Source organism: Vanellus vanellus, assembly GCF_965231255.1.
Source record: "Vanellus vanellus genome assembly, chromosome: 1".
Lineage (NCBI taxonomy): Eukaryota > Metazoa > Chordata > Aves > Charadriiformes > Charadriidae > Vanellus > Vanellus vanellus.
This window is the reverse complement of record NC_138905.1, coordinates 1,834,243-1,855,613: the sequence shown is the minus strand read 5'-3', so window position 1 is coordinate 1,855,613 and position 21,371 is coordinate 1,834,243. Positions and strand designations below refer to the sequence as shown.

Genomic DNA, 21,371 nt, shown 5'->3' with positions numbered 1-21,371 from the left:
ATCCATCAAACCAGGACATCGCCCCTGAGGCTAGCTTTCTGTAGGTTGGCTTCTGGGGCTTTTTCATAGCTTTCATGTTTTCTTAGCAAGTAACAGTGAGGTGATTTGGGGAATTTAATCCTTTCTTAGTATGAGTAAAATTCTGTTCTATTCCTTTTGCAGTTGAAAAGCACGATCCAAAAGATGAAAGGGAAGATAATGATGATAGTGACATCTCATTAAAAATAGCCTCAGTTTTGCCTGGACTTCGTTATGCCTTACAGAAAGCCACCAATTCTTCATGGGGGGACACAGTCAGTACCAGCATACGTATCAAACAGCACTTCCAGGAATACGCAAAGCTTCATCAAAATCCACAGCCCACCTCTGGCCAAACCAGCAAAGTTCCTTTTTCTTCTCTCCCCTCACCAACCGAGGATGAATGTACTAATCCCTTCAAAAAATGCTCAGAGCTGTCCTCCCAGCTGCAGTGTTATTTCTCCAATCCCAGCAGCTATACTCTAGAAATGTCGGCTGCCTTAGGATGTTTGACTGGTGCTGTTCAGTCTCTTTGCTGCGATTCAGAGGCTGATTTAAAAGTGGACTTCTCTTCAGCTGTACCACCAAACCCTATTCCTCCTGACACAGCAGCGGAAGGAAAAGTCAAAAGTGAAAACCCGAAGCCCACTGTGGGGCTGGACCAGAGTGCTGAAGGGCCCACAAAAGATGTCAACTCGGCTAGCAAGCTATGGGTGCAGCAGAGCAGGAGGAAATCTAGCCGAGCTGTTGTGACCAGCACCAGGAAGAAATGGTCACCGCTCAAAATGCAAATGCATCCTATGGGGGACAGTGGCAGGAACAGGAAAGCAACCAAGAAGAAGAAAATCAACATTGCTTTCTCTTTTCCTAAAAAGCCAGGGCTCACAGCCAATTCCAACGAGCCCATGCTTAAATTAGCCAATTTGCAGTTTCCACACAGAAGGAAAAGAGGTAAGTGCTATATAAATGGGAGTGGCTTTCTTTGGCTTCTCCGGGGTATCCAACTGGATACTCAGGGTTCACTAGGAGCTGTGCCCCTCACCATCCCCACCGGTGCCCAAAGCAAGCAGACACCTCGTGAGAGCATCCAAATAGGTCTGTGGCGATGTCTTCACAGTCTCTTGCAGTCTCTTGTTCAACCTGGGAAGGAGCCCAGAGAGCTACGACAGGGGATTTCAGTGAAGGTGCCTGAAATCTGGTGCAGCAGTCCATGGTATTACCTTCCTTTGCTTACGAGTGACTGTGCACAGGGATGCCAACCAGATCATGGTTATTGCATCCCTTGTCGACGGGCTGTCTGGCTCAGACAAGGAGCAGTTGCCCAAGCTGTGGTCATTACAGGCTGCCTAGATAACCAGCCACTCTACATGGTGACGTTGTGACTCGCTGAGAGTCACTTTCTTGCTGTGGCCTTGAGGAAACAAGAAGTGTGAGACTGATCGCACCCATCTTACTCTGCTGAAAGCTAGTGTCTGGCCTGAGCCGTTCATGCAATGCGTCTCAATGGCATAAATTGTCCTCTGAAGGCTCCTGTCTCACGGCAGAGGATAGACTAAGCCTGTCCTTTTGAGCCAGCCTAAGCCTACACCTGATTTGTAGAGACACTCAAAGTGGGTTGAGATGAATCCCAACCTTGGTGATGAAATGTGGCTGAAAATATCCGAAGGATCCACCTGCCTGCAAAGTCAGTGTCATACTCAGGGACCTCCCCTGGCATTTACACACATCACAGGTGGCGGCAACAGACTGGAAGTGGGCTGTTGTGCAGCACAGGGGGTGGCATGGCGTCTGCCCACTGTGGGCTGAAGTCAGCTCTGATTCATAGTCCATCAAGCTATGTCCTGGGGCACGTTGCCTCGGGCCTGGGTGGCATTGCTGATGGATCTGGGAGAGGTTCTTGGGTGGTTCTTGGAGAAGTAAATAAGTACCCTCAGGGTGCAAGTGTGCCAAGCAGGAATTAGAGTGACTTACCCCCAGAAAACACATATTCTAGGTCAGGAAAGCAGGCTTTTAATGAGCTTAAGAAGTGATTCTTAATTTTTCATAACTGCTCACTGATCACTCATATCAGTAACAAACCCATTTGTATGATCAGATTCATAAATCAAGTCATTGAAGCCTCCTCTGCTGCCAATCACTTCTAAAGTAGTCTTTCCACATTCCTTAAATGGATATTTTGCAATTACTCCTTTTTAATCTGAATATGCCTCAAACCAAAAGAAATGCCCTCCCTTTTCCCTGTCCCAGGTGCGGAAGTCCTGTCTGCAGAATTTGTGCACAAAACACAGTCTGAACCTGTTCAGAAGGAAACCTCAGCTCCTGATGATCCCGACTTGGAAACAAAGAGAGCAAAGACGCTGAAGAACCCAGGCATGAAAAAGGTTCCTGTTGGTGAGACTGTCATGAAGCCAGTGAAAAGTAAGATGCTAAAAAGTGTGGCTAACAGCCCATCAAACCCTCAAGCCAAAAAGCAAGCAGAAAGTGGTAAGAGTTCTGTTCCCTGTGGAAATATTTCCTTTAAAAGCTGAGCCATCAAACATTACGGTCAGGTCACAACCAGATGATAGTTAACAGCACTTTTGGCAGCAGTGAAAGGGCCTTCCAACATTTAGTCCTGAGGGTCTGGATTGGGGTCTGAGTGCTGCTGCTCCACAGCCTGCAGGCATACAGTTATGCATAGTAGTGTAAAACACGGAGGCGACCATGAAAATCACAGTTACAGGATGTATGAACCACATAGGTTCTCTTCTGAGTCCTTTCCTAAGCCTTCAGTTTGCATCCTTGGCAAACTGCTGCGATAGTTTAAAAAAGCCTGATTTTTTTTAACTGCTGAGCTCTGAAACTGCGCTGAGGCAGCTCATGGACAGAGCTTTATAACCTCTGCTCGTTAGCCAGGGTTTGCCTACATTTTAGCCCATTACGTTGTAAATCTGGTCATAGAGTCGGATTGTCACAGCATTCACAGACAGATTGTGGCAGATTTAAGAGGCAGCGGGGACAGGCCCTGAGCGTAGCGTCTGCAGGTACTGGCTGGGAGTCTTCTGTTAAACTGAGAACCAGTATTTCAGTGCCAAAATAAATGGTGGAACAGGAGAGTCATTTTCTGTTAATTTGTCGTGTTTTCTCACACTCGTGGTCTGATGTCCTTTTTCAGATCTGTGTCTGGTTTTTCTTTTTCCCCTACATGGGGGAGGTGGAGGCTTTGAAGACTGGTTTAGCCACCTCAGCTCAGTTTATCCGTTCTTCTTGGTCTTTTATTGTCACGTGTTTCTGAAACGTGGCACTTTCTTCAGTGTGTGTGTATCAAACACCGCCCCTCGTTGCCCCTGTCACGTGAGGGTTCCTGGAGCGGATCTGGCCAGCATTCTCGCAAGGGCAGGGTGTCAGATGGGTCCTGCTGAATGCCAGGATCTGCCAAAAAATGCAAAATAAGAGTGTTTAGCAGTAAGAAATACTCAGTTTGTATGTCTTACTATGCAGTTCTCAAGGAAATTAAATGCAACATGTTGGACTTTAGCACAGCTGTGATTTAACAAGGCTTTTTTCGAAGAGAGATTTTAGCGCTGGTTTTTAGTAGTAGGCATTAACCTTGTTTAATGACTTCATACTGTTTTTATGAATATGGGCCTTGAGCCATAGTGAGGGGCATTTTTTAACACTGAAAATTGAATTAACACTTATTTGCTGTGATCTGGCTGCCTTTAGGAGCCCTCAGGTTTCTGTGTGTGCTCTGAGTTACAGTTCAGGGACAGGTTATGCTCTTGAGAGGATGTACAGTGAGAAGCATGGGGACAGGATGGGTTTTCTCTGTGTTTTAGAGGGTTTTGTTTTGTAACTGTGTCGTGGTTTAGCCCCAGCCGTCAACTAAGTACCATGCAGCCGCTTGCTTACTCCTCCCACCCCTGGTGGGATGGGGAGGAGAATCGAAAGAGAGAGGTAAAACTTGTGGGTTGGGATAAAGACAGCTTAATAGAACAGCAAATGAAGAGAAAAATAATAATAATATTGATAAAAGAATGTACAAAGCGAGTGATACACAGTGCAATTGCTCACCACCCAGAACCAGATGCCCAGCCCGTTCTCTGAGCAGCAATCCCTATCCCCCACCAGCCAACTCATGCAGTTATATACATAGCGTGATGTTGTATGATATCGAATATCCCTTTGGCTAGTTTGAGTCAGCTGTCCTGGCTGTGCCCCCCCTCCCAGCTTCCTGTGAAAATTAACTCTATCCCAGCCAAAAACAGGACATTATCACCCCTTATTCTATACCATCTACGTCATGCCCAGATCCTACATTTTCCAGTTAATCACCACCACTTTCTTCTTCTATATAAATGTGTCCATTTCTTCTTCTGTATAAGGACGATGATACTGGCATGGGTTGGTTCTTGGGTTCAGCTGCACTGTCTGTTGCAGGGGTTGGAGTAACCGCAGTGCCTGTCAGGTTGTTTTCCCTCTCTTTTCTGTGAGGGTGCTGCCTAATATTGAGCAGTGGTTGGTAGATACTGGTCAGGGCCCAGCACAGTGCAGAACGTTTAGCCTCTTTGGAATAGCCACAGCATTTTATTTTTTTCAAACATTCTCTCACTGTATCAGGGTCCTGTAGTTGTTCGGGAGTGGAGTTTCAGACTGTTGGAGGTGAGATGTTCTCTAGATACCTGCCCATTTTCTCCCACGAGCCACCTATGACTATCCAGCCTCAAGGCAGCTCTGGGTGATGTTCTTAAATAGTTGTTTAACCCTAAAAAAGATCTGAAATGCATTCAGGAGACGTAGCAATAGGAACATGCTGGTTTGAACATCCCAAGGATATTCAAAATTCTCAAGAGCTGTTGTAACTAGTCGGAAGGGAAAGGGGAAGGGGAAGAAGCGGGGGAAGGTGTGTCCTTCTCCCCTGTAGATAGGTTCTCCAAGGAGAAACGGTAAAAAGTGTAATTATTAATAGTTTCTGCCAGGTCGCTCCAGAAGTACGGAGATGATGGCAATGCTGAGTACAAATACCAGATTAGTCTCACAATCAGTGTTACACAGTACAGCTGAACGATAACCTTGATCCAGAGCTGATAATCTTCACAACAGGGAGCAAGTAAGGTGTTATACAACTGTCATGGTTTCAGCTGGGATGGAGTTAATTTTTCTTGCTAGCAGCTGGTGTAATGCTGTGTTTTTCATTTGAGATGGAAATAGTGTGGTAGCACACTGGTGTTTTTGATTCTTACTAAGCAATCAAGGCCTTTTCTGCTCCTCATACTGCCCCACCAGCAAGGAGACTGGGGGATCACAAGAAGCTGGGAGGAGGCGCAGCCAGGACAGCTGACCCCAACTGACCAAAGAAATATTCCATGCCATATGACATCATGCTTAGTATATAAAGCTGGGGGAAGAAGAAGGGAAGGGGGGACGTTTGGAGTTATGGCATTTGTCTTCCCAAGTAACCGTTACGCGTGATGGAGCCCTGCTTTCCTGGAGATGGCTGAACATCTGCCTGTCCATGGGAAGTAGTGAATGAATTCCTTGTTTTGCTTTGCTTGCATGCACAGCTTTTGTTCTACCTATTAAACTGCCTTTATCTCATCCCACGAGTTTTTCCTCATGTTTACTCACCTGATTCTTCCCCCCCTCACAACAGGGGGGAGTGAGCGAGCGGCTGCGTGGTCCTAGCTGCTGGTTGTGGTTAAACCACAATAACAACACAGCTTGGATAACAAGCACAACAACTCTGAGAGCAAATAAATCAACATTGTGACCAGCAACTATTAAACTGACATAATGAATACTGAAAACAAATTTGTTTTAACATAGTCTGGTCAGATCTGTTGTTATCTGAATCCTTTGAGCACCACGTTGCATGCCAAAAAGGACTGTCATGGTTTAACCTAGCAGGCAGCCAAACACCACACAGCCACTTGCTCAAGCCCCTCACACTGGCATGGGGGAGATAATCAGGAAAAAAGAGTAACATTTGTGGGTTGACATAAAAAGAGTTTAATAGGACAGTGAAGGAAGAGAAAATAATAACAATAATAATGATAAAAGAATATACAAAAGAAGTGATGCACAATACAATTGCTCACCATGCGCTGACCAATGCCCAACCCATTCCCGAGCAGTGATTGCACCCCCCGCAGTCAACTCTTCCAGTTTATATACTGAGCATGACATCATATGGTATGGGATACCCCTTTGGCCAGTTTGGGTCTACTGTCCTGGTCGTGCTCCCTCCCATCTTCTTGTGTACCTCCTCATTGGCACAGCATGGGAAGCTGAAAAGTCCTTGACTTAGTATAAGCATTACTTAGAAACAACTAAAGACATCAGTGTGTTATCAACATTATTCTCATTCCAAATCCAAAACACAGCACTATACCAGCTACCAGGAAGAAAATTAACTTTATCCCAGCCAAAACCAGGACAGAGAGACACTTTTTTTCCTGCAAAGTCTGCTTTGAACCCCTTCTTGAGGCAGAGTTCTGTGGCCTTCGTTCATTCTCTGACTTTGTTTTTCTCATGCAGAGTGGAAGGAGCCATTCTCCGTCCTCCCGAACGAAGTTTCCTCCCAACACCACAGACCGGATAGCCAAACCAGTGAGATTTACCCAGTCAAAGCTGCTGATCTTGGTTTCGATCTGAAGGGAAATGACTACGAGTCCCATGCCTTGAACTTGCTGGCTGATCTGGCTCTGGGTTCTTGTATTCCTTCGTTCATTCCCAGGGACAGCGGGATGATCGCTTTGTCCTACAGCCCTTCCAGCGACTCTGCAAAGGAGCAGCAGAGTCATCGCAAGCACAAATCCTTGCGTGTTGCTTCTGACCATGAATACCACAGGGTAGACAAGCTTGCAAAGGGAGCCACCTCTCCTAGCAAAGCACTGCCGAACCAGAAGCTTCCTCTTGCTGAAAAAGTAGACTTAAATGACTTGGCCTCTATTCCCAGGGACAAAAGCCCTGTGATTTTCAGCAAGAAGAACAGTGCGAGCCCCAGCCCTGCAAAACCCCAAGCGTTGCCTCCAAGAGAGACTCAAGAAGCTGTCGAGGTGAACAAGCACTCCTTCATCTCTGCCGAGCACTCGTATGCCTCGCAGATGCCTGAGCACTCAAAGAAACACATGTATCCCAGAGGTGCCCCTTACCCTGCACCAGCACCCTCCAGAAACGGGACAAGGATCACCCGAGCAGGACCCCTGGTTGGGAAAGTCCTGCCTTTCCGCCACCAGCAGAACAGCACCCACCCGCAGCGGCCCTTTGAGGCTGTGGCAATGAGGCGCAGGAGCAGCCTGCTCTCACCAAGGCTGAAGGAGGACTTCGCCAATTCCCACACAGTGAACATCTGTGGCGAGTCCGTGAAGGTGACATGTCATTGGGAGGCAGAATATCTCTTCAATTTGGACAGCAGGTACACCAACGATGCCCTGGAGAAAACAGTCATCCGCGCCCTGCATGGGTAAGTCAGTCTGGAAGGCCATCTGCAGGGGACATCTCTTGCTGGACAGATGGAGAGCTTTTGAAAGGGGCTTCCTTTGCTCTTTTTTTCCTTTGCTTTGCATGATAAGTGCCTTTTCCCCCATGCTCAGATGCCCAGTTTTGCTGTGTTAAAGGTGCTCTGTCATTCCTGAGGAGAAGGACTTGGTGGCTGAAAAATTAAGTGAGCCAGCAATGTGCGCTGGCAACCCAGCAAGCCACCCACATCCTGGGCTGCATCCCCAGCAGCATGGCCAGCAGGGCGAGAGAGGGGATTCTGCCCCTCTGCTCCACTCTGGGGAGAACCCCCTGCAGTGCTGCCTCCACCTCTGGGTCCCCCAACATAAGAAGGACGTGGACCTGTTGGAGCGAGTCCAGAGGAGGCCATGAAGATGCTCTGAGGGCTGGAGCACCTCTGCTGGGAGGACAGGCTGAGAGAGTTGGGGTTGTTCAGCCTGGAGAAGAGAAGGTGCCGGGGAGACCTTAGAGGTCTAAAGGGGCTACAGGAAAGCTGGGGAGGGACTCTTGATCATGGAGTGGTAGTGATAGGAGTGAATAGGACGAGGGGGAATGGTTTTAAACTGAAAGGGGGTAGATTTAGTTTGGACATAGGAAGACATGTTTTATGCCAAGGGTGGTGGGTGGTAAGACATTGGAACAGGTTCCCCAGAGAAGGTGTGGATGCCCCATCATTGGAAGTGATCAAAGTCAGGTTGGACAGGGCTTTGGGCAACCTGGTCTGGTGGGAGATGTCCCTGGCATCTTCCCCCATGGCGGCAAGGTTGGAGTAGATGATCTCTAAAGGTCCCTCCTAACCCAAACCATCCTATGATTCCTTTGTCTCTGCAGCTAGAACGGGTACTTAGAGCCACAAATGCAAGTCCTCTTTTGCAGCTATGAGTTTCCCTTTTTTTCATCAAGCTGGAAACTGCATCAAGCAATCTGTGGCTGCAGCTGGGCATTTGCAACTCCTCTGCACTGGGGCTTAGTACCGTGGGGAAGCAGGATATGAATTATCTTGTGCTAGTCAACAGGAGGGAGGATGAAGATGTTCCAGGCTGTGTCTGCTTTTCCTTCCAGGCCCTGGGACCCTGATCTGCCTGATGATGTGGAAGAAATGAAGCTCATACTTCATATGTGGGTGGCTCTCTTCTACAGCAAACCCAGCAAACTCCTGAGTAGCACGAGGAAGGTGGTGGAGCACAGCAACCCTGAGAAGTACGTCTCAATAAACAGCACTGGGGACTTTCTTGAGCTGAGTGATGATGGTGAAGACTGTTTTGGATTGGAGACGTGCCCTGCAGACTCTCGGTCAGACCCTGACCAGACTCCCAGCAGCTCTCTGGATCGCAGCACACATTGCCAGGGACCTTTCCGCCCAGAGGAAAGCCCTGCAGACTCTCAGACTGATGCTGATGGAACTCCTGGTGTTGTCGATAGTATGGTATCGTCTTCTTCGGGGGACTTGTCCTGTGGGGAGGAGGAACCTTCCTCCACAAGCTGTCCTGAGAGCCTTTCCCTCACTGAACGTGCTGATGAGAGCACAGCTGTGAAAGACGGGCAGCCGGCAGTCGTTCCTGAGGAGCATGTGCGTGACATCTTGACCATCACTGTGGTAAAAGCTTGGGGTTTGGGAGGTGCAAATCTACAGGGCACACCAAGCATTTTGTGCTTATAGGAGTAGGATCTTCTCAGAGGAGTGGAGCAGATGTGCTTGTGGACTCTTAGAGGCAGGTAGTGGGGGTCCCCAAAGCAGGACAGAGAAACGTCCCCTAGCATTTAGCTGCCCCAAGTGACTGCCACGCAGATGTGCCCAGAGTCGCCATAAAGAAGCAGCTTTCAGGCCTCAGTCCGGGTTTGGATATCCTCTTGGACTGATCTGGCATCCCTGGGCACTGGTAAGAACTATATCTATCCCTGTCCAAGGGAGCAGGGCCTCGACATGGATGCTCTCCAAGGGGGAGGAATCGTAAAAATATAGAGCAATTAAAGCGTGGAGCTCAGCATCTGTTCCTGGTTTCAGCTGTGAGCTGTGTGAGCTTGGACCAGATCTCAGACTTGCACTTAAGTGAGGGACGAGTGGAACCACAAACACCCCAGACCGGGACTCAAAAGCCCGCCTGTCTCCTGTAGGCAGCTGCATTTGCCCATCCATGGTCACAGCAGCCCAGACGTGTCAGGGGACATGGCACAGCCTTTCCTCTGCTAGTTTGGGAGAGCTGAGCTTTGCTGGCTTGGAGAGGTTTCCCCTACATAGATGGCAGTGCAGTGCTTTGCAACATTTCCCTTGCCCCATTCTGAGTAGGGTTTTTTAAATTAGTTTTTACAGTTCCTATGGTCTGCAGATGGTCAGGAGTGGAGGTACTTGGGTAAATATAAAACATGGGTGTCTGCTGATATTTTCAAGCCTGAATTTTTGAACTAAAATAATTGCTTTAAAACTTCCGCTCTGAACAAACATGCAGCTGCCATAGGGCTGCAACTGTTTTGCATGAAGGAAAAAATATCCCAGTGTTTTTCACCACCTGGGTTTAGTGCTGTGGAGCAGGCAGAAGTGTTTTGGGAGGAAACATGGGATCACTGTCCATAGTGTCTGTATAGCTTGCTCAGATGGATAAATTCAGGAGAGGTAAGAGGATGTTGCTGCCTACATTACCTCTGGGCACTGGCTGATGGCTCTTGCACATTTTGGCCTATTTTTATGCCATTTCATGGTGTAAAGAAGGTAGAAAGTTTCAAAACCTTTCCCTGGTTGTCTGTGGGACTCTGCTTGCCAGCTGCAGTGGAGATGGTAGTGGCTCACACAGAGTAAGGATTCAACCTGGGCTTGTTTTAGAGACAAACTCAAACTAATCTCCACAGTTGGGATGGTTGTACTCACAAAGTCTGAGCATTTAAAATATCCGTGCCCTCCTGTACAGGAGTCTCAGCTCCTGCATTTGCCTCCCTTGAAGATTAATCTCTGAACTGTGTTGTTTCAGGAAGAGCCACCCAAGGAGGGACTGCCGGACGCTACAATCATGCCCAGCCCTTTTGATGAGCTTGGTGATGCCGGCAAACCCCCAGCTGCGTTGAGCAGGGAAAACCTATGCAACCAAGGCCTGAATTCCAGTACAGCTGCCTGGAATGAGGCATCGAGTGCACTGCATGGACGTGGAGAGCAGCAAGAGAGTGGGGGGGCAGCAGGGTCAGGGGGTGGACCTGGCCCTCCCAAAGACAGGGAGAGCATGGCAGATGCTGGGCATTGTGTGGAGGTTGAGGACAGCAGCTGGGCCACCAGTGACGGACTGCAACGTACCTGTGATTCAATGCCCTTAGAAGCGCATCCCAGAAGTGCAAAGCCTGATGGAGCCAGTGGGGAAGAGAGGGAATCACAAGACCCCTTCAGACATCCAGAAAAACAGGAGGAAGAGGTGGAGGAGGGAAAAAAAGAGAAAGAGGACTCTGAGCATGAAAGCACACTCCTGGGGCCTGTTGATTTAGCGTTTTCTGAAAACGGTGATGCCAACATGGAGCATGAACACAGTGAACAGAAGCCAGTGAATTCTGTGTGTCCAAAGGACTTTGGTATTCCTGGAGAGGACCCTGTGCCCAGCCCTGCTGCCTTAGCATCCCCCTGCGCAGGCAGATCAATGCCAGTGCTGTCAGATGGGACTGAGACTGGCCCTCAAGGGCTTCCTGGTGAGATGGCACCAAGCCTGGACATGCTGCAAGAACCCTGGGAGGCTCTGGCCACCCCAGATGCAGAGACAAACAGTGTTGGTTTGGTGCACACAGCCAGTCCAGCTCATATGGGGTCACCCTGTGACAGCGGGTTGATGCTGCTGTTACCATCTGACCCGAGCCTTGTCTGTGGGGCACAGCCAGACAGCATTACAGGAAACTTGGGACCTGCTGGAGAGACGCTTGGGGACGGCTTGGAGCAGAAAGACAAGGATCGTGCGCCCTCTGCAGAAGGGTGGGCGCCTGCTGGGAGCAAAGCTGCAGGCACAGCTGTCCTCGAGTCACCGTGCAGCCAAGGACTGTCACTAACCTTGTCCCCTGACTCCAGCTCTGTCTGCATGACATCTCTTGATGGAGCAACAGACCCGGGGGCAGCTCCAGAGGACCAGGAGGCCATGGCAGGCATCCAGTCTCCATCACAGAGTGGCCTGGGAGGGAGTAGCTGCCTTTCCCAAAGGTGTGGAGGCGATGTTTATGCTGACCTCACTTCGCTGAGCGCTGGTGAATCAAACCAAGAAGGGAACAAGGTTTTGGTGGAAGAACAGTGTAGCAGCCCTTCTGCCAACCGAACAGATGTGCTGGATGAGTCCTCAGGAACAGGTGAAGGCCAGGGCTTCGCCTTTGACTGTACAGCCTTAGCACGTGGCTCTGAAGCTGAAGAGAGTGATGATGTGTGTCTTGGTGCAGAGAAGTCCCCCAGGAGCGACAAAACGAACACAGTGCTGGTGGCTAACGCACTGCAGGAGCCAGAGACTTCCCTTCATCACCTCCTGGAATCAGAGCCCTCCTCCTCAGTGAGGGAGAGGATGTCTGCCATGAAGGAGCACCCAGGGCAGCAGCAGACCTCCCCAAACGGACTGTCCCCACCTGCCCACACAGGCTCTGCTTCTGCTTCAGCCCCCGAGGAGGACCCTCTCCTCCATGGCAGTGACACAGACCGCCACCACCACTTGTTAGGGCAAAGTGAGCCAGGGCCAGTCCTGTGCCAACACGGGAAACCCTATGAGCAAGTAGGTGCTGCAGAGGTGAGTGTGGCTGCTGAGAGCCTGGACAGCTTCTTAAAGCCTAGATGTGCAGAAGAGGTGAAAAAAGACACAGGTCCTTGCTATGCAGAGCCAGCAGAGAGCTCCCCCGCAGATGTGCTTGTGCCAGGTAGCCCGAGATCGATGCCTCCTTCTCCTCCGCACAACCACAAGGCAGGTCTACACAGCACTGAGGCAGATTTGGTCTTTGGTGTGCACCCTGAGACGTGCTCCCCCAGTGCCAGTCTGGCTCCAGGTGGTGCTCCAAGGTCCTGCTGCATGGGACAGCTGCCACCAGGCGTCTGCTGCAGGAGTGCCAGCCCTGGGGACCAAGCATCAGGCACGGTAGGGAGCCATGAGAAGGAACCCATCCTGCATGAGGATTCAGAAGGAGAAAGAAGCATCCTTCTTGCCAGTCTTGCATCGTTTTCAGCACGGGAGTTGCACTTGCCACCCTATGAGCCCCAGTCTGTGTGCAACCAGGGCAAGCACAAGGCTGAGGGATCCGACGCGTTTGCTGATCTGCACCATGCCAGCATGGAGGTGCGAGAGGGAGAAATCCCTGCTCTCCCCTTCCCAATGTTGCCATTGTGTGCATGCAGGGGAATCACCGGAGAGAGCCTGGAGCTTAGTGACACTGAGGATATTTCGGACCTGCTCCTGAGGGCAAAGCAACTCCCCAGCAGAGACAGATATGTGGGCTTGACCTCTGAAGATCTGTTTGAGTCTTTCTCCGGCGACTCAGACCAGGAATATTCTGGGGGGAATTCACAGTCCCTGCTTACAGCCACAGGTTCCTACAGCACGAGATCTGTGGATGCTGCAGGCACAAGGACTAACTGCGACTCCTCCTCTGTGAGCTCAGTGCACACGGAGGGGTGCAGTGAGGACTGGGGCTCCCTGGGCACGGAGGAGAGCTGCTCATGGGCTGAGTGTGGCTGGTCGATTGGCCTGGGGGAAGCCAGCAGCAGGCATGTTCCACCGTACGTCAATATTAGGGACAGCCAAGGGATTGTCAAGGACTACCAGAATTTCGTGGTCACCAAAAAATGCCAGGAGAGAATGGGAAATTTGCAGCCTTCAAAGAGGCGCAGCCACTGTGCGGGGCAGTCTCATTTGTTAAGGTCACTGATGGGGACTTGGAGGGGTTTTGAGGAAATCACCCAGCACACTTTGGACATGGAGTGTCTCCGTTTCCGTTATAAGCTAAAACAAATCCTAAGGAATAGGAAACCACCCTTTTCTACCTCCAAGAGCATCTTTCCAAAAGACTTTTCTCCCCAGTTGATGTCTGAGGCATCGCCTGTGCGAGAAGCTCCCGTCCCACCCTTCCCTCGGAGCAGGAGCCCTTTGCAGGTGACAATCCTGCCGTCTGACACGTGGCCGAGCAGGCTCGGCTGGCACCGGCAGAGTGGCTGGTGTGGGGACCCTTGTAACCCATGGCAGGACACCCTCTGCGATGAGAGGAGCAGGGCCAGATCCCAAACCATGAGCCAGGGCCACGCAGCTCCTTTCCACCTCAGCAAGCTCAAATACGATAATAAGCTAAAGGACTCACGGGGGGACATCGCTGTCATTCTCAATGAGTACGCTGAGTTCAACAGGGTGATGCTGAGCAGGACTGATGCAGGGAAAGAGGGTGGAGGGCCGGTCGCAGCGCCTGGGGAGACCACGAGTGAGCAGACATGCACATCCCTCTCTGGGAGGATGGCTGCCTTCGAGGACATGATTGAGGACCTGTGTAGTTCACTGCATTTCCACCTGCGCAGCATGGCCAAGGAAGCCTGCAGCCACGCCGGCATGTTCTACCTGGTGGAGACGGGCAAGGACCCTTTCTTTGCAAAACTGAAGGTAACAGCCAGTCCTGCCATCCTGGATGGGGACGGGTGGCCCTGGGGTGAGAGCTGAGGGCAGCAGGAGCAGGCACAGGGCAAGCTTGCTCAACCTGGCAGGGATGGCATTTAGTTCCCTTAAGCCAGGAGCTGCCTCTGCCATTTTGTCTAGGCTCCCACTGCCAGAAATTAGAATCATGGAATCATTTAGGTTGGAAAAGACCCTTAAGATTATTAGCACTGCCAAGTCCACCATGTCCCTCAGCACCACATCTGCATGTCCTTTAAATACCTCCAGGGGTGGTGACTCAACCTCTTCCTTGGGCAGCCTGTTCCAATGATTGACAACCCTTTCGGTGAAGAATTTTTTCCTAATATCCAATCTAAACCTCCCCTGGTGCAACTTGAGGTTGTTTCCTCTTGTCCTATCACTTGAATATTCCCTGGGCCAAAACAGATCACAGTTTGTGCAGGAGCAGCCCAAACTCAGTTCCCGCAAGGTGGCTTTTGCTTGAGCTCTCATTAAAGGGTTGGGAACGTGGGGAGGGTGATTGCATGGGAAGATTTGCTATTCCCAAACAGCAAGGAAGCCCCATGCATGGTATGGTGAGATGCTTGAGGTGGTTTTCTGAAAGGTTTTTGCCAGCTAAGGAAAATGACTGCTTCTTCCCCCTCTGGCTGGAGCCCCAGCCTGGAGTACAGTGCCCTTGACACCAGGGTGCCTGGCTGGGGTCACTATCTCGTTCCTCTCCTTGTCCCCAGACACGTGTGTGCCAGGAGCATGGCACTGCTGCTGTGAAGACAGTCTCTGTACAAAACTTACACAATTTCTGTTGCAGACCTTGCTGAAGAAAGATGGCCACATGGAGATCGAACCTCTGAGCTTCTGCGAAGCAAAACACCCAGACGCCGACAGGCTGCTTGTTGTCATCAGGAACAAGGACATTTCCTCGCACATCCACAATGTAAGGCCTGAACCTGTCCTTTTCTTCTACCAGCACCATATTTGAGTATCAGGATCAATTTTAAAGATTTTAAATTTTACACTATATGTAGCTGTAGATTTAATTGTCAGTCTCTGCAGATGCACTGTTCTCTCCACTGAAAGAACAGTGCTTCATGAAGAGCTGTTAAAAACAAGTATTTTAAAAACACAAAGCCTGTCAGTTCTGCTTTTCTTCTGTCTCCATTTTTCATTGTTGAGTAACATCACTTGGAATAGCCCAGCTCAAAGGAGTCAGACTGGGCTTATCATAGAATCATAGGTTTAGGTTGGAAGGGACCTTGAAGATCATCTGGTTCTAACCCCCCTGCCATGGGCAGGGACACCTCCCACCAGATCAGGTTGCTCAAAGCCCCATCCAACCTGGCCTTAAACACCTCCAGGGATGGGGCAGCCACATCTCCTCTGGGCAACCTGGACCAGTGCCTTACCACCCTCAAAGTGAAAAATTTCTTCCTAATATTTAATCTAAATCTCCCCTCTTCCAGTTTGAAGCCATTCCCCCTCGTCCTATTGCTACATGCTCTTGTAAAAAGTCCTTCCCCAGCTCTCCTGTAGGTGCCTTTTAGGTACTGGAAGGCCACAATAAGGTCTCCCCAGAGCCTTCTCTTCTCCAGGCTGAAACTTATCTCTGTTATCTTCTGTAACAGAGCAGTTCAGCCAGGCTTTGGCTCATGGGCTCCAGTGAATATTGCAGCAGACTGACCTGCCTGTAACTCCCTGTCCACAGCTTGGGGGTCGGGTGATGGAGACACAAGCATCGGGGTGATGCAGAAGAGGATGGGGTGGGTTCCCCAGGTTTTCAGGAGCGGGTGTGAGTTGCAGAGAGGTGCAGATGCTGTTGAAAGTCAGATGCACGTGCAAAAACATCTCTGCCTTGAGCAGGTCCCATGCTTGCTGAAGCTAAAGCACTGTCCGGATGTGGTGTTTGCCGGAGTGGACAGCCCTGAAGATGTCGCAGGTCGCACATACCAGGAGCTGTTTCATACTGGTGGCTTTGTGGTGTCGGATGATGAGGTGTTGGAAACAGTAACACTGGGTGAGTCTCGCTGCGGCCTCTCACTTGGGTGCAGATGCGCAGTGTCTGCTCCCGGCCTTGTCCACTGGTTTGCCGACACCTTCCAAAAACTTGCCATTGGCGTCCTCAGCTCCTGCTTTAATGAGGGCAATTCTTTCCCTCTGTTTGCCATCTGAGAGCACATCTGGATAATGGGTCCAGGTCAGGGCTCCCCAAAACATCTAAGTATAGCAGGGACCACTAAGACAGCGAGGGGCTGGAGCAGGGGCTGTACAAGGACATTCAGCCTGGAGAAGGGAGGGCAAAGGGGAGACCTTGTTGCTCTCTTTGGGTCACTAATGGGAAGGGGCAGAGAAAACAGAGCCACACAGCTCCTGGAGATGATGCGCAGTGATGGGGCAAGAGGTGAGAGCAGCAATCTGCCCTTAGCTTTTTTAGATATTAGGGGGAAAAATTCACAGGATGTTCAAACACCAGGATGGGAGCCCAGTTTCACAGCCCAGGTTGCAAGTCTCCATCCTTGAAGATATTCAGACCCCACCTAGACAAAGCCCTGGGCAACCTCAGGTGATCCAACTGAGCAGCGGTTGGGCCAGAGACCCCCAGGCACCCCTTGGTTACCCTCTGGCTCTTGCTGTCTTCCCAGGCCAACTGAAAGAGGTGGTGAAGGTGCTGGAGAAGCTGAACAGAAGAGGGAGATGGAAGTGGCTCCTTCACTACAAGGAGAGCAAGAAGCTCAGAGAAGACATCAGGTAACAGCTCTGCGGTGGCAGCTCCCTCATCCCTGCTGTCCTCCCCACTGCAGCGAGGTCATACCCACTATGGTGGAGTGTGGTGTCCCTTTTTACACTCAGTGCAGGGCCACAGGGTGACTTAGGTGCCTCTGGTTGGGTTGTGGCCTCTTACAAGATTAATTTGAAGATTTTTGTTGAAATAACTTTTCTTATCAGTGAGAGAACATGTGCCTCAAGTCTGGAATTGCCATAGGTCAGCATTTGCTTGCTAGCAAGTAAAGTGCAAGTAAAGATTTTTTTATACCTATATGAGATGGAGCAGCAGGACATGGGAACTGGAGAGGATCACATGGCCCAAAACGTGTGTTGCACATGATCCTGGATGAGGCAGAGCTCTGGCAGCTGCTTTGTGCACCCTGCTGTACCTCCATAAGGCAGTTTTCCCCTCTCTTTGGCAGAGACACCCTCTGTGAGCATTACAACCTGCAAGGGGCTTGGGGAAAGGCACAAATTTCATTTGAGGAGCTGCACGCTCTGAAAGCTGCCTCTGCAGACTGAGCTCCCTTCCCACCAGCTCACCCCAGCTCCTGCACGCACCCCAGCAGCATGGGGGACCTTCTTGGGGCTCTCTCTATCCCACCGTCTCTTTGCTGTATCTCTTTCTGTCCCGTCATGTGTGGGATTTGGGTGCGCGATGAGGAGCTCTTGAGTTTGTAATGTTGAGAGGAACCAGGGTGTTGTGGGACACACGCAAAATCAAACCCCGGTGGGAAAAGCAGAACTTCTCCTGTTGGTATTTGCTATTTATTTTAGGTTATTTGCAACAACATGTATTTAAATGATGCAATTTGAAAAAGAGAAGTAAGACAGCGAATACTATCCATTGAAATGTCTTGCTTTTGTCACATTTGAACTCAGAGGGATGTTTTTATCGGGTGGGCTTCCTTTGTTAGTGCCAGACCACGGGTCAGAAAGGACGGCTTTCTAGTAACAACGTGCAAACAAAGAGGAAACTGGTCTGTTCTGTCTGAGCAGAAAATGCTATAAATTGGAAGAAATCTCAGATCCTCTCCACGCTCAGCCTTTACGGTGATAGCACAAAGTAGAAGACCTGGTTTTCAGTCCTCGAGCGGTGAGGTGTCACAGAAGCTCCGGGTCGGGTATTTCATGGTAGTCTGTGAGATGAGGACTCGGCCGCATCAGCAGATGCCGCTGTGGAGCAAGTGTTTTCCTTGTGCTCCGTCACTGGCACTAGTGTAGCAGCTCTTGACTCCATTGTGGTGGGATCACAAGCCACAGTCTGTCCGAGCTGCCTGGAGCAAGGGGTCATTTTGTTTTCCTGCTGCACGCATGATCCGTACGGTGATGCTTGCTCGTGCCATCTCCATTTAGTGCAGGGTAACAAGTGTAAAAGCACCCATGAGGCTGGAAGAAACGTGCGTGAGGGAAGGCAGGTCTCATCATACCTACTCATTCCCTGGGAGGAGAGAGAGAGAGGGGTGAAGCCCTTCACCACTTCACCTTGTCCCTCTCCCGGCAGGGTGGACGCCAACGCCCGCAAGAAGCACTTGATCCTCAAATCGTGCCAAGGAACTGATCTTATCGAGGTGCTGCACTACCATGCCTGCGACTCCGGGTCATCCCCCAAATCCGAATACATCAACTGCTTGTTGAACCTGCAGGTTCAGCACGTCAGCGCCAGGTTTGCCGTGTATCTCACAGGTGAGGATGGGCTCCAGGCACTGCCCTGTGCTGGTGCCCTCAAACCCCCATGAGCACTGTCTTAAATTGGCCTGGGAGGTGGTGGAGGAGGGACAAAAAACCCACCCCATTTTGCTCCCATTTCTGTTAGAATCACTTATTTGAGGGTGTGGGTAAGGCGCAAGTGGATTCATTGCAAGCCAGTGCAGTAAAAGACAAAGTGAACAGATTTTTGGAGCGCTGCTAAATTCTGGCAATTTTTCGAGCCTGCGGATGGCTTTATGTCACGCTCTAATTCTGGCCTTGCTGGGCTGAGGCTGTTTGCAATGCGGTGCCATTAATTTGCTCACATTTGCAAAACAGAATAACTGCAATGGGATTTGGGGATATTTTTTGTAGGATTCAGAACAACCTAATTTGCTTGTTTGAATGATGGTGCTGCTCCTTCCATTGCAGAAAAGCCCAGTGTCAGCAGGGAGGTCCTTGAAAGCAAAGGAGTCCTCGTGGCCGATGTCAACACCTTCCTTGGGACGGTGCAGAAAGCCGCTGCCCCATTTAGAAGAAGCTACTGGTAAGGGAGGAGCTCGGGAATCAGCCCTTTGTCCCCTAAAACGTCTGGGAGCAGCTCCCGGAGCTAGGGTCCATCTGCTCCCACAGCAGGGCAGGGACCTTCCCCAGGGACTGGCTGAAGGATTTGCTGTGGCTTTGGTGACACTTAGGGCTGACTCCTGAAGTTGTAACTGGGATGGCCTGTTCTCAGCAGAGCCATGCTCAGCCTCACCGGCAATGGGAAACATGCCAGTGCTTGCCCTGAGGAAGCTCTGTGAGACAGCGATGATGAGGGGAGCAGAGCAATAACCTGTGCCATGTCTCATGTGTTGCAGGTGATGAAGCAAAACCGCAGCACGGCTCCTGCCCGGGCCCTGCAGCGCTGCTTTGGGCATCCCAGTCCTCTGCGGGACAGCCCTGACATCCCGGTGGGTTTCAGATGCTGCACACAGGAGAGGTGGCAGGAGAGGGTTGGCTCTAGTTCTGTATATAGAAATTATTTAAAGATGGCTAATGCAAATCGTCACGGGGATTTATTCCCTGCCATCGAGTTGCATATAGGACAGATGGTTATTTTAACATTACACAGTTTTAAATTATTGGAGTGTTTTCAGGTGATTAGTGCAGCTGACATTGGAAAAAATAGGAAAATAGGTTTAAAAAAAAAAAAACCAAAATCGTTTACTTGAAGGTTAGAAGGGATACAAATCCACGGTAATAAATGCATTTTCCACATGGCTGTTGCTGTACATACTGTACACAAGACGCATGCATTAGCTGCTGGGGTGAGTGTACATTGTAAGTGGATGTTAATGACCATCGCCTGAGTGCGGGTCAGCCTGAGGCAGTCCACTCTACGCTACCTTTCAAGTCGCCCCTGTTGCCTCTCGGTACTGTTTCACTACTGTGACTCAAGTGCGTTCCAGCACGTGGAAGTCTTGTAAATAGCCAGACAACAGGCTGCAGGAACAAAAAGCTCTTATTTATGGTAGCTCAGACAAACATGCGCCGGGAAGAAAATGCCATAATTAAGACCTTTGTAAGATATCTTACCTATGGATATAGAGGACAGGGTTGTCCTCTTTTTTTTTTTTTTTAATAAAAGAATGCAAGAACATTATGTATAGGATGACTTTTGTATAGAGTTTGATTAATAAAAATTAAATTTCACTCACCACTGCTCTCTGGAGAGGGGCTCCCGCTTGGCACCAGCCTCTCCCATCAGCAGGAGAGGAGGATGGCAGCTTTCCCAGCTCACACACGTAGATCAGAGATCAGCGTTGTTGTGCATTACCCCCCAACTTTGAGGCCCACACCAGAAGGAAAGGGCGAGAAGGCCTGCTTGGCTCTAACAGCGGTGGGCTCACAGAGACTCAGGGCTGCGGGATCAACACCCTCCTCCTTCCCAGCAGGGGAGGTGTACTGAGAGCCAGAGGAAGGAACAACCAGGTTACAGCAGAGAGGGCTAACGGAAGCATTTAGGGGAAGGAGCCCTTTTTCCACATGCATTAGGTCTGTCTTGCCTTTGAAAAGGCTCATCTTGTTGCCATTGAGCACTGAAGCAGCTCAAGAGAGGAAGCACAAGGCAAGGGAGAACTTCCCCAGCCACAGCTATGTGCCCTGCTCCAGCAGCACAGGCCACTGGGCTCCCAGCGGCTTAAAATGGAAAGGTGGTTCCTGGAACCAGTGCCCCAGGAGAGGAAGTGCCAAAAGCCCCTAAACACAGGGAGGGAGGAAGGAGAGGGGCAGCTGCAGCCAGGCTTAGTGCAGCACCAGTTGGTGAAGGAGATGTGGTCAAAGACCCAGTTCCTCTTCAGCAGCAGGAGAGCAGCACAGCTATGGCTGAAGGGAAGGCTGAACCCTGTACCAGCGATCCTACCTGCCCAAGCACCACGGCCGAGAAATCTGTTCCAAGGCGTTTTCTCATTTTTCCTGGCCCTGCTGCTCGCCATACACCTGCTGCCCAAGAGCAGCATTGCTTCAGGCTGCAAAATCCGAGCCAGGGGATCAATCAGGCTCACTCCAAAGAGGAGCAGCTCTTATCCAGAGATCAATGCCCTGCAGAGGAGCCATAAGAGCAAGAATTATTTACAACTGCTTCAAGCAAGTGCTATTTCTGGATGCAGGCACTAGGGGGTGCCTGCAGGGAGCGAGCAGTCCTGCGCCTACCCACAGCGGCAGCCACGGTGACAGGCCTTGTGCTGCGGCATCTCCCCTGCCAAAAGCAGCCCCGAGAGCAGCTGGGGCCAGGAAGCCCAAACAAGGGAAGCCTGAGCTTGTTTTCTAGTAGGAAATGCTCTGCACCGCTCA

General features: G+C 50.4%; 1 protein-coding gene across 1 annotated transcript in view; it reads left to right on the top strand.

The window, feature by feature from the left end:
* The window catches only part of TASOR2 (transcription activation suppressor family member 2), a gene marked incomplete at its 5' end in the record, with an annotated part of 37,691 nt that extends 17,521 nt beyond the window's left edge, over positions 1-20,170 (top strand). Inside the window, 11 exons of the mRNA XM_082491389.1 lie at positions 163-969; positions 2,266-2,502; positions 6,535-7,462; positions 8,560-8,790; positions 11,177-14,075; positions 14,896-15,021; positions 15,945-16,098; positions 16,724-16,829; positions 18,352-18,533; positions 18,969-19,083; positions 19,397-20,170. Of these exons, the coding sequence (XP_082347515.1) occupies positions 163-969; positions 2,266-2,502; positions 6,535-7,462; positions 8,560-8,790; positions 11,177-14,075; positions 14,896-15,021; positions 15,945-16,098; positions 16,724-16,829; positions 18,352-18,533; positions 18,969-19,083; positions 19,397-19,400 (5,789 nt within the window). The 3' untranslated portion in view covers positions 19,401-20,170. The remainder of the gene's footprint in view (positions 1-162; positions 970-2,265; positions 2,503-6,534; positions 7,463-8,559; positions 8,791-11,176; positions 14,076-14,895; positions 15,022-15,944; positions 16,099-16,723; positions 16,830-18,351; positions 18,534-18,968; positions 19,084-19,396) is intronic.
* Positions 20,171-21,371: the final 1,201 nt, after the last annotated feature.